The sequence below is a fragment of the Pipistrellus hanaki genome (assembly GCF_964339955.1).
Source record: "Pipistrellus hanaki genome assembly, chromosome: 10".
In the NCBI taxonomy this organism is placed as follows: domain Eukaryota; kingdom Metazoa; phylum Chordata; class Mammalia; order Chiroptera; family Vespertilionidae; genus Pipistrellus; species Pipistrellus hanaki.
Window position 1 is genome coordinate 13,767,454 of NC_140512.1, and position 13,069 is coordinate 13,780,522.

At 39.4% G+C, this 13,069-nt stretch overlaps 1 protein-coding gene across 1 annotated transcript in view; it reads right to left on the reverse strand.

Moving 5' to 3' along the window:
- Positions 1-2,015: 2,015 nt before the first annotated feature.
- RALA (RAS like proto-oncogene A) overlaps positions 2,016-13,069 on the reverse strand; it is a 30,026-nt gene continuing 18,972 nt past the window's right edge. Inside the window, exons 3-5 of the mRNA XM_084896430.1 lie at positions 12,851-13,059; positions 6,841-7,015; positions 2,016-4,141 (exon numbers count right to left, since the gene is read on the reverse strand). Coding sequence (XP_084752556.1) covers positions 4,019-4,141; positions 6,841-7,015; positions 12,851-13,059 — 507 coding nt within the window. The 3' untranslated portion in view covers positions 2,016-4,018. The remainder of the gene's footprint in view (positions 4,142-6,840; positions 7,016-12,850; positions 13,060-13,069) is intronic.

Here is a 13,069-nt window from a genome sequence, read left to right on the forward strand (position 1 = left end):
TTACACTATTCACAGAATCTGTCTCTCTTTTCTGGTTTGAAGGCTTCTTATGCCACCACCACCACCCCCCCCCCTTTTTTTTTTTTTTTAACAAATCTTTACACCAACCCTCCAATAGTGCTCTAAGACACATGTTATATACAGAGCACTAAGTTAGGTATGCAATTTTACCTATATGTTCCCAAAAATCCTAGTTTAGCACTTCTTAGTTGGGATTCAGGAATCTGTGTTTTAACAACTCCACCAGGTGATTCTCATCATGAGAGAAGTTTGGGAAACACTGCCATATTAACGATGCAAGTGAATCACAGGTCTTGCAGCCTCTTTTAAACAGAGGTGCAGTGCCCTGCCCCCTCTCTAACCCCAGAAATGGAGTTTCTGTAAAGATGGAGAATGCAGATGACTAACCTTCCTCCCATCCCACTTGCCATGCATCAGTAGTCCACCACAGCTGCAGGCAGGACTGCTGGGGCAAAGGCTAGGAACAGGAAGTTATTCCGCAGTTAAAAATGGGATGAAAGCTGCTGGCCTGCCAGGGGAATGCCGCCTCTTTACTGAGATCATGGAAAAGTCGCGGCAAGGCCCGGCTCTACATTTGAGCTCTGCACCAGCCCAGCATCTGATCTGTTCACAACCAGGCTGTCCACACAAGAGGCCTCTTCCCTGCAAAGCAACCTCTGCGAGCTCTTCGAAGACAATCACTGAACAAGTGGTCGCAGCCTTGGGGAAATCGGGCATTTCCCACCTTCGTACAGGCTGCTGCGTAATTAACTCTAGGCTCCACTCTGCAGTGGTAAAGAGCAATGTGAGGGCCAGACTACTTCGCTTCCAATTCCAGTTAATAACCGCTGCTACTAGCTTTGTAACCCTGGGAACGCTATTCAACTGCTCTGCACCTGCCAAACAGGGGTTAACGATAGCACCTACTTCATAGTGTTATGAAATTTAAGTGTATGTAAATAATCTTGATATTAGATGCACTGTGTTTGCTGCCATTATTGTTAGGGTTGAAAATCCTAAGAAGTGGGTTTAGCCCATAGTGAGAACTAAACTTAATCTCTTACCTTCATTTTCTCTCCTAATGCATGTGGCTCGTGACTCATGTCCTTCACCAGACCTGTTGGATTCCCAGTAATGCCCACAATAGGTGGTCCATAAAAACATACTCAAAACTAAAGGCACGAAGACCTCTTATGGACCTGCCCCTTCTGACTTCCAAAGTATCTGCTAAAAGATTTCTAGTACTTAAATAAATTACTTTGAAAACTTTTGGGAAATGTTTTGATAGTATTTGTCAGGTAGTAATATAAAGTTGTCAAATTTTTAAGTTTTCTGTCCTTGTTATAAAAACGTGAGACATTACATTTTGATTCAGCTTAAATTAACCTAACCTTTGGTACACATTTAACATCAGACTCCTTATTGGTGTTAAAAATTAATCCATACAGTGAGGTTAAAATTATGCCAATTACAACTTGCATGGGCTCGTTCTGGCACTGCTTAAGTGATAAAGTGAACTGAATTTTGAAAGACTGTGCTCCACATTGGACCAATCATTTCTAACCCACTGGCTGTTGGATAGTTAACAGGCCTCCAGCTCTCACCAGACGCCGAATGTGAGAATGGCCAGAAGCTTGGTGAAATGGTAACAGGGTGGTTACTCCAGCAACAACTTGGAAATAGTCTCTGGGGGTCAGTCTGATTTGCACAGGAAAATGAAGCTGTCACTATATTCATTCTAGAGTTTAAAGTATTCTAAAACTAATGCCCACTTTAGTGAATTTCACGGCAGCTTGAGGATCTCCTATGTAATTGTGCACGTGGGAGTCTTCCATTTCTGAGCCTTCATTAAACCTGAGCAAGGATAACACTTATTTAGGAAATCTGGTATTATACAAAGTCTCTAAACAGATACTTCAAAAGATCTGTTTTCTAAATCTCTGGTAAAGATACCCGGGGTTGATAAATCTGTATTTTACATGTAATATTGTAAACATCAAGTAACACCACAAACATTTTTTAAAAAAAGGAAGTTTATTGGTCTTTAAATGGCTCAAATTGCAAATAAAGCAACTGGGTAGTGGCATCAGCCTGAGACATGTGACATGTCTGTCGGTTGGCTTCATAGCACCTCAGTACCCAGGAGAGGGAAGGTCTCAAAGCAAAGTCACAATGCTAGTGGTTAGGCCCCCTGGTTAAATAAGACCACAATGAGTACACATGGAGAGCGCAGGGCCCACAGGGCCGGTGTTACATTGGTACTTTAATTCGGACATGGCATAGACTATGAAAAACACCAAATAAAAGATGTACATCTCAAACCCTTTAAGGACAAATATTGAACATAACAAGCCAGGTGCAATATCCAAAGAGCTGAGTTTCTAAAAAGCCTATTTTCATTAACTTTACTTACACATCTGTTACCTGGAATGCCTGAACTATTGAAATTAGGACTGAACACAAAAAGGAGAAAAAAGCTCTGTGAATCAATTGTCTTAGCTCTGTTTCAAAATATAAAAGAAAAATCTGACAGTGGTAGATTTCCCACTGAAATTATGTTCCTAAATAGCATGCTAGAATTCTTCCAGTGGGTGTACACATAATGGTGACATGGGCCAAGGTTTAACCTGTGTGTATGCTGCTTTTCTGCACTGTACTCAGGCTTGGTTGCTTGATGTTAACTTGAAGGAAAATATAGCTACAGAGTTCTTCATTATGAACACAAACAGGAGACAAATACACCTAATAATGCCCATATAGCCAGAATGTAATCTTATGAGTACAAATTTAAAAATTAACAGGTGGTGCCCTGTGGGTGGCTCAGTTGGTCGGAGTGTCATCTTGTACACCAAAAGGTTGCAGGTTCAATTCTCTGTCAGGACATACATGGGAGGCAGCTGATGGATGTTTTCCTCTCACATCAATGGTTCTCCCTCCCTCTTCTTTCCTCCAAAAATCAATAAAAACATATCCTGTGGTGAGGATGGAAAAAAAAAATTTACAGGTGGCAAGCATGAATATTTCCCCAAAGTTCTAGCGCAAAATGCGTTAGTACTGTTGATGTTTTTCCTGTGGTTGCTCCAAGGAGATAAAAACCTTAACATGCTTACCACTGCAGAAAGGGATTTCCAGCAACTAGCATCTTAAAGAAAAAGAGGGTTCACTAAAATATAACTGGTGTTGAATCCTCATAGTCTAAAATTATCTTATAGGAATATGCTGGCCCTTTGCTTTAAACTCCCATATTGTTAATTAAAAGCATTCAGGAGCTCCGGAACCTTACTTTGAAGAACCAGAGTATGGCACACATTTTAAATTTGAACAGACTACCTAGCAGACAGTTATTTCTCAAGAAACTTTGTCTTCCTTACCAGGTATAGAATCTCTCACCAGGACACATGGGTAATGGTCCATGGCACCAAGGAGGACACACCCAGAATGATGTCACTGGGTGTTTTTTAGTTTCTAAATTAAGGCATATTAATAAATGTCCATGTGCAAGTTTACACCACTCTTCTAGGTCAATCACCAGGTAATTAATGCAGGTTCACAGATAAATTACTCTCATAACTATATGCAACAATCATGCCAACAACTTGTCTTCTATATTTTGCATAATAATGGTTAAAAAAAGTGGTACAGTTTAACTATCATTCACAATTGTCATTTTCAAGGCAGTAAAATGATATAAAATAGCTTTACCTCCCACTCTCCACCCCAGCACACCCCTTTAACAGTTTAGTAAAGACTGCCCTCAAAACACAAGCTCATATGTTCCATTCAGGATCGTGATAATGTAGGCAATTATGAAAGGAGTTGAACTTTGCTTCTTGAGAAGCCACCTTAATTTCTTTTTAAAGCGAATCTGACTTTCAGTGCAGTTCCAATTCATGCTTTTAGTGATACATAACCATTTCCAAAACGTTAAAGTAATTTCAGTCAATTGAGCCTTCAATGGCAATGCTTATAAATTATATTTATTAGTATGGTCAAGATAAGAAAGGAGTTTGGGCTTTGATTATAAAATGCAGCATCTTTCTCTGATTCTCTTGGCTAAACTTTTCCTTTTCTTTTTCCCATTCTTTTCTTTGCTATCTTCCATCTTCCTGGCTCGAATTTCCCTCATTAAATCAAAAAATACCTAGAAAGAAGAAAAAAAAGTAAATCAAACAGTATGAGCTTGTTACTTCTCAGGATCACAGCAGTAACCCTTAGACATAATCTAAGAATAAATATTTAAGGGCTGTTTGGGGAGCATAGGAAGAGGAAAACTAAAGTCTACTTCTCTACATATATTGGGAAAATGTAAAAACTGGAAAATTTTCTGAATTACACTTTTTGGTAAAAATGTTCACATAATATAACCTTATCTTTCCATTCCAATTTTTAAGATAAAAGTGACGACAGCTCCAAAGATAAAACTCAATGGATTACATCTGAATTATGAAAAAGCCTAATTATGGAACACTTTGAAGATCTAAAAAGAATGTAGTACATTTATATATAATGACATGGACAGAACTACAAGCCCTATCTGTCGTACAATTTAAAAACAAACCACAGAAATTGTCTATCTTCATACACAGAAATGCTATACATACAATATATAAGCACACTATACACTTATTTACTACATACTGTAAAAACCCTATTTATATGGGGAAAAGCAAGCGAACACCCTCTCCCTTAGACTCTGTATGCTGGCCTACAAATGCAAGCAAACGTCTGGAGAGATACATACATGTTGGCAGTGGTTACCCACAGGAAGGGGAGAGGATAGAATCTGGGTGAAGAGCGACCACTTTTCCCTCATATTTCTCCGTCCAAATTATGAATTTTTTTTTGCACAATAAGCATGTTCATGTACAATGAAAAAATAATATTAAAAAGGCAAAGCCTTTAGCTAGAAGGGTATTAAGAATGTCCTCAGATGAACCTGGCACCCAGTTGGCACACAAGCAGGTCTGTCAGAGGGTCCTCTAAATTCCTCTGTCACAGGCAGAGCCTCCTGGATCAGGCCAGGCTCTAGCTCAACAACTCCGATGGTCAGGAAGCTTTTCACAGGGTGGATTCACATGGAGAGTTTAAAATCTGCCTCTTGGAAGCATCTACTCAATGGTCCATTTGGAAACCAGATGAGGACAGGCGATTTGTAGGGAGACAGCATCTGTTTTTTTGTGACAAGTCATGATACTTTTTCACTTAACCAGACAATACGGTTTAGAGTATGTTCTACAACCTGCTCAAAACATCAGTGAGGAGAAAACAAGGTATACTACACTAATGCTATGATAGTGTGCAATACTGCCTTTCAAAACCCCAAACATACCACCTTAAAACCTATTTTCATTAATATTTTAAAAAACATTGGCCATAACTTTAGAGAAAACTTGTATACTGAGTAGAAATTTTATAGCATTCATTTTGTACACATATCTTGGATCTATAGGAATCTCACCATGTGACTAAAAAATTTTGATCAGCTTGAGACAGTAATGACACTGTCTTAAGACCTACAATAAATGAACAAAAACATCTAATGTTTTTAACCTTCTGAATTCTGAATCGGGGCTGTGACTCTACAAGCACAAGCAGAGTTCCCTAGAACATGGGCCATCTAGAGCAGCGCTGTTCTCAGACAGTCCAGTCTGCACCACCTGGGAGACAACCAGTATGTAAACCCAAGGTTCCACCCTGAACCAGAGCAATCAAAATCCCTGGGGTGTGTGTGTGTGTGTGTGTGTGTGTGTGTGTGTGTGTGTGTGTAAGAACCAGGAATCTATGTTTTTATTAAATTATCTGTGTACATATTTTAACATTGCCCCCCCCCATACATACCCTCCCTCCCCAGAGTTTTGTGTCCATTGGTTGTACTTATATGCATGTATACAAGTCCTTTGGTTGATCTCTTATCTCCCCGAGATCTATGTTTTTAAATATATTTATCTTTATTTATTTTAGAAAGGGGGGGAGAGAGAAACATAAATGATGAGAGAATCCTTGATCAGCTGCCTCTTGCACGCCTTCTGCTGGGGATGGAGCCCAAACCTGGGCTTGTGCCCCTGACCAGAACTGAACCAGGGACCCTTCAGTCCATAGGCTGACGCTCTATTCACTGAGCCAAACCAGCTAGGGCAGAATCTGTTTATCAAGTGCTGTAGGCACTGGTGGGGCCTAGATGGTGGCTGGAAAAGGGCTCTAAAACCTGTACTGCCTCAGCCCAACAGGCAGTTTGCCTAAATACTGGAGACAATCGCTGGCAGCAGGATGAAATGCCCCTGGGAGGGCTCCTAGAAACCAGGTACGGAGTTCCTCACCTAGTCTCCAGGAAAGACCAGTCTGAACAAAGTGGGACTATAAGGAAAGAAGGTAGGTGGTTTCCCTTTCCCCTCAGGGCAAAACAGAGGTTGAGGATGGGAAATAGAGTTATACAAGGATTTAAAGATCCTCTAATCTAGTGCTCCTTCATTTTTGACACTTAAATGGGGCCAGACAGGTGGACTTATACAATTCCTTCTAAATCATCCAGCCAATTAAGGGAAAAAAGAAAGAAAAAAAAAAAAAAAAAAAAGGCAAGAATTCAAGCCAGGAATCCTAGCAGTGCGACAACAACAAAAAATACATTTACTATGGTGTCTTCTGTTGTAATGTCTCTTGGAAACCAAGGGACAAAGGGAAGTAAGAGATCCCTAACATGTTGCACTCGAGCATTCAGGGCCGACAAGAAAATCAACACATATTAAATTGTGATTTGAAGGTCTCAGAATTTCTGGACAAAATGGAGCAGAGTGAAATAAAATCAACCTATTTTTAACATGCAGTACAGCAAGCCACCTTTACCTTGTCAACATTAGCTCGTGTCTTAGCAGATGTTTCCACATAGTTAACATTCCACTGATCAGCTCTGTTTTTCGCCTCTTCTACAGAAACCTGCCTTTTATCTTCTAAATCTGATTTATTACCAACCAGCAGAAACGGAACATTCTCATCTTCTTTTACTCTTAAAATCTGCTCCCTGGATGAGAGAAAATGAGAAACATTAACTGTACTTGTTAAAATAGCTAAAATACCACCTGCTTTTGGCACTTATTTGTTTCTGCATAATAACAATCAGCTCATTTATTCTATGGTAGAAAGTGTGCAACACTTCTTCCTTATTCTACCATCAACCATTTAAGTTACACATTCAACTTAACTGAAAAAAGGAAAAATACCCCAAGGAAGACAGTATACAATATGGCAGATGAGGTATGAAATGGAAGTATCAAATGCAACTTCTCCCTGAACGCTTTCCAGAAACCCATCTAGGATACGTGACCTTTTGTCATCCTATCTCCTCAGCTTCCACGTGGCCGTGACAGTTCTCAGACCTTCCTTGTTTTTGATGACCTTCACAGTTTTGAAGAGCGCTGGTTAGGTAATTTGTAGAAAAATATGTTAGGATTTGTCTGATGCTTTTCAAATGATTAAACTGGGGTCATGGGATTTTGGAGGAGGACACAAATGGAGAGAGTGCCATTGTTATCACACCATATCAAAGGTCCAACTAAATGTTTTTAAAGCCCCACACAAGCTGGGAATATCTGGAAGCCAGCTCCTGGGTATAGATTTTGCATTGAGAGATAAGTTTTCAGCTTTGAAAGTGCCACCACCGCCAATTTTAAAGATATCACGGCTCTGCCCTTCCTAGTCATGCGACTCTGAACACAGCCCTTTTTTTTTTTTGCCTCAGTTTTCTCATTGGTAAAGTAGGACTACAATGATATCTTCTTTATACAATTGCTGTGAGAATTAAACATACAGTGATTAGAATTGTGCTGGCAGACAGTAAATATTCAGTAAATGCTAGCTACTCTTATGGATTATTATTAATCAATTAGAGAAAGGTATTTTCTTGTTAAATCAACAAACAAAAGAAATTTGTGAGACCTAGATTTACTAGCTTACTATCTTACAGATGCTTCTCCTTTGAAATCAAGAGACATTGAAACTATAGAAATGTAAATAGATTAAGAGAAAATCAGAAAATTAAGGCGATTATTAGAATGTCAGAGCAGCACATGCATCTGATTTTGTAGGATTATTAGAATGACAGAGTAGCACATGCATCTGATTTTGTAGGAATCTTACCGTGATGTTTGACAGCATCAATCTTTGTTATGGTTTATTTTCAGATTAGTTTATTTTGTGCCTCTTAGCATCTGCTAAATAATTTTGAGTGCTCACAATGGAGCAGGTGCTTTAAATGTTTTAAATGGTTCACATATATTATCTCATTTAATCCTCACCCCTAACCTACAGTTAGCACTAGTATTGTCATCCTACTACAGATAAGAAAAATGAGGCACAGAGAACTTATGTTATTTGCTGAGTCGCAGTTAAGTAGAAGGAGCATATGAGTTTGAGAAATCTAACACACAACTTCTACACTAGATACTATGGGGCCTCCCATAATGGAAAGTCTAGCGGAACAAACCCTGTTCAAAAAGGTTTAGTTCCCAAAAGTTATTCATCACAAGAGACCCCTACCTCTGATATGGAATGAACACCAAGGTGTCCACTGGGCATTATGGTGAGGGTCTCCACGTTACAGGACATTTCCCCTGCATGGCAAAACTACAAACTGGCAGAGGGAAACCTCTTTATTCTAGTTATAGTCATCAGAGCAAACCTGTGGGAGAAGATGAGGTAAAAGAAAGGTGGGAGAAAAAGTGTTGATCATATAAAGACATTTACCTTTCTGAAAAAATGTTTTCAATTAGTTGTTTCAACTGACGGTTAGGATTGGTAGTAACAAGATAACGAGTGATACAATATGATGTCATAAAATACTTTAATTACATAGTTTAAAAACAATGCTTTACAAAAAAATGTTTAATACATTAAAAAATACACAGGAAGGAAAAGGACTGCATTTTATTTTATTTTTATAAATATTTTATTTTTTAAAATATATTTTCACTGGTTTTTCTACAGAGAGGAAGAGAAAGGGATAGAGAGCCAGAAACATCGATGAAAGAGACATCAATCAGCTGCCTCCTGCACACTCCACACTGGGGATGAGCAACCAATGTACATGCCCTTGACTGGAATCGAACCTAGGACCCTTGAGTCCACAGGCCAACGTTCTATCCACTGAGCCAAACCAGTCAGGGTAGGGCTGCATTTTATAAAGAAAATTCGCCATATTCCATTTTAACAATATGAAATGGGATGGCCATATGTTGTGATAAAAGAGGCATTATTTGTTTAACAAGAGCCAGTATTGTAGTTTTTAAAAGCAAGAATAGGGACCTCCTGGCTTTTAACTGCATTGCCACTCCTAACTGCACGACCAGGTAGGAGGTCACTGAGCCTTTGTGTGCTTCAGTTTCTTCATTTATAAATTTGGGTAATACTTAACACACAGACACACGCACATTTAAGAAGTCACTAATGATACGCATTATTTACTTCATGCACTACTAAGAAAAATTGCTGCAATTAAGATGTCATACAATATGACGCAGCCCTGATTTTAGATGACAAAATGTAAAAAGTGTGTGTCTTAGCATCATTAGTACTACATTCACCTGATTACTGATGAAGTGATAAACACCGACTCAATGCTTGCAGGACACTCTTTGGATCCGAATTATTAGTTTTTCTAGTGTGAATAAACTATGGACCACACATACAGTCACCTCCATCCTTCACTGATTTGTAGTTACCTTAAACATCCTTTTGGAAAGTAAAAACATTGATGGAGTACCGTATCTGGGTGACAGGCAGAGCTGCACAGTTCTAGAGTGCCGTTTCCTACCACTCACATGATTTCTTGCAAAAAGCATCTCAACACTCAGCATTACTGATATAAAATTTCTGATGGATCTGTGAAGAGGATTTCAGCCAATCACAATCTTTCCCAGTGCTGGTAACACCAATTTGCTGTTACTTTCTTACCCAGTTTCCTTTGTGAACAAAAGCCTAAACTAAGGTGTTAATAATAACTGACTTATGACTCAGTTTCACTAACCACCAGGACTGTAAGAGTAACTCTAATTTGTGACTCTAGCACTTCTGGTCATATTATATATAATCAACAATTTATTTCTTAATAAATACCTACAAAGCTACTATGAGTCAGGTGTTTCAGGAAGACCTGGTATTGAAATTACAATGTGATTAATGCTTTCAGAAACATGGCCATGGAAAACTTGGACATAATGGGTTCAGAGGTGAGAAGACAATATTCTTTGAAGTTATTAATAATTTGGTTTTATTAGCTACTTTCCTGAATGTCAGAGAAAGATATTGCTGTGTCTAACATTCATACACATTTGCTTACTGTGATGCTCTCTTTAAATAGTTAAAGAGACTTTAGAATAAGAAAGAACCTTTACAAACTGGTCCAACTTCTTCATTTATGACACAGGAAAAATGAGAATAAAAAAAACAAGAGAGTCTTCTAACATTTCTATCATTTACCAAACATTGTATGTTATTAGAGGCCCAATGCATGAAATTCATGCAAGGGTAGGCCTTCCTTCCACCGGCTGCCAGCACCAGTTCCCTCTGCACCTGGGACCCGGACTTCCCTTGCAGCCCCAGTTTTGTCCGGAAGGTTGTCTGGAACGATGTCCAATCTGATTAGCATATTACACTTTTATTATTATAGCCTAGAGGCCCAGTGCAGGAAATTTGTGCATGTGGGTGGTGGTGTTGGGTTTCCTCAGCCCAGCCTGCACCTTCTCCAATGTGGGACATCCTTCTCGAAATCTGGGACCGCTGGCTCCTAACTGCTCGCCTACCTGCCTGATCACCCCTAAATGCCTCTGCCTGCCAGCCTGATTGACCCTAACTTGGTCTCCTGCTGGCCTGATCATCCCTAACTTGCTCCCCTGCTGGCTTGATCAACCTTAACCACATCTGCCTCAGCCCCTGGCCTAAGCCGCAGTCTAGCCTCCCTCTGCAGGAGGCGACCTGGTGGATGAGGGGAAGGTGCCGCTCCCATTACTCCGCTGCTGCCACTGCCGGCCTGAACCTGGCCCTTCGCAGTCACCTGCAGCTACCTGAGCCTGGGCCCAGCCCTTGCAACAACCGCCATGGCTTTGTCCGGAAGGACATCTGGATAGTCGTCCAGAAGACATCTGCTCTAATTAGCATATTACCCTTTTATTAGTAAAGATATGCTAGCAACTGTGCCAAATACAGGTGCTAAGAACACAGACATGGGTAAGAAATGAGTTCTGCTCTCAAGAATCTTTACCTATAAATCAAGCTCAGTATAAGTGCTATTGGAGTTGGGGAAAATACATCACAAACAGAGATAAAGAAACAATGGATTCCACCTTGGTAGGGGGAGGACCAAAGATTAAACAAAGGAGCTGACAAAGGTGTACTTTGCAGATTTGATCCTGTGGACTACTGACAGTCTCAAAATCCCCTTTCAATAATGGCTGGTCTGTCATTAAGACACTGTTATTTAAGAGAAGGGCAACATATTGGAGGTACAACAGAGGAGTAATGAATGATTCACTGTAATAGCCATAAGCCCAAGAGTCTTTCTCTTGGCATAAAAATACCTTATTTCCTTGAAATACCACTTTGGCTTTGATAACTATGATGATAAAATTTATTCCATTACTTACAATAGAACCTGCTATGACACAATAAGCACTCAAATATTTGCTGAATGAGTAAGCACTGACATTTATGTAACTTTCAACCTGTCTTCCAAAGTTACAAGCTACCGGTATCTGCCATCCTTTGCACCTTATCGCATACAAAACTGCTTCCTTATGGAAATCAACAAACTTAATTTTACAAATAAACACATTATTTTAAAAGGTTCTCAATGATATGCTTTTGTAAAGAATGTTTTTCTAGAGTCCTTTAAGTTCTTGAGACTTTCAAGTGTACATAAAAAGGAATGCTTTGTATAGGCCCAGGTTCAGTTCTTTACTCAGCCATCTGAAATAATTTCTTTCCTCAACTGTGGAAATCCTTCTTGTCTTCCAGGCTCATCTATTTCATGAAGGCCTTTCCTGGATCCTCTGTAATGATGACTGTTCATGTCTCCTACTTGTCACTAACTTGGTTTTGGTTTCATGTCTTACTCAACTAAGCTGTATGAATCTTAAAAACAAGACATACTTCTTTTGTGTCCCCCATACCAAAGCAGGTACTTAACACAGAAATAAAAACATATAATTAAAGAATACTTTTGATTATGCATATAGTATTTATGAGACTACTCAGGAGCTTATTTATGTTACATTTCTCTTGGATATAAAGAGAACCCCTCTCCTCTATACTCCCCTCTCCATCAAACCAAACTGGTGTCAGATTTTGATTAAGCAAATGGTAAATAAGATATAAAAGATATACAAAATAATCTAGTGTGCCAATCTACAGTATTATTATTTCTATTAAAAATCTCATTTCATGCTGTCAGGATATCTATAGTGTGAGGAGGATGGCAATATGCCTGCTGAGCACTCTACACAGGTCCTGAGAAAACAGTGACTAACGAAAAAAAATTTAAAATGTGGGTCAGAAATCCATTATGTGATCCAAACGTTAACTATTATGGCAGTAGTAATATTCTATTCCAAAGAGAAATACTACTATAATGCAGGAAGAGACTACTATAATGTTGGATAGCGAGGCTGTCACAAACTCAAGGTCCAATACAGCTGGAACTGAGATAGCATCTGAGTGTAAGTATATAGTGGACAGAGCCACATTTCAAAGAGGGAATAAACAGATTTAGAGTGAAAGCTACCAAGTAAGAACCTCTCGTTGTCCACTTGCTTCTGGGGAAGAAACTGTTACACAATCAGAGCGACAACATTACTCCCTGACATACCTGAAGTCAGCTGTGGCTGCAAACGATTCCATTTCCGTGATAGAGAACACACAGAGGAAACCTTCCCCGCTCCGGAAGTAGTTGTCTCTAATGGCAGCGTAGTCCTCCTGCCCAGCTGTATCCAATATATCGATCTGTACTTCCTCCCCATCCAGCACTACCTTTTTCCGATAGCTGTCTGCTTTGGTAGGCTCATAGTCCTCCACAAACTAAAAAAAA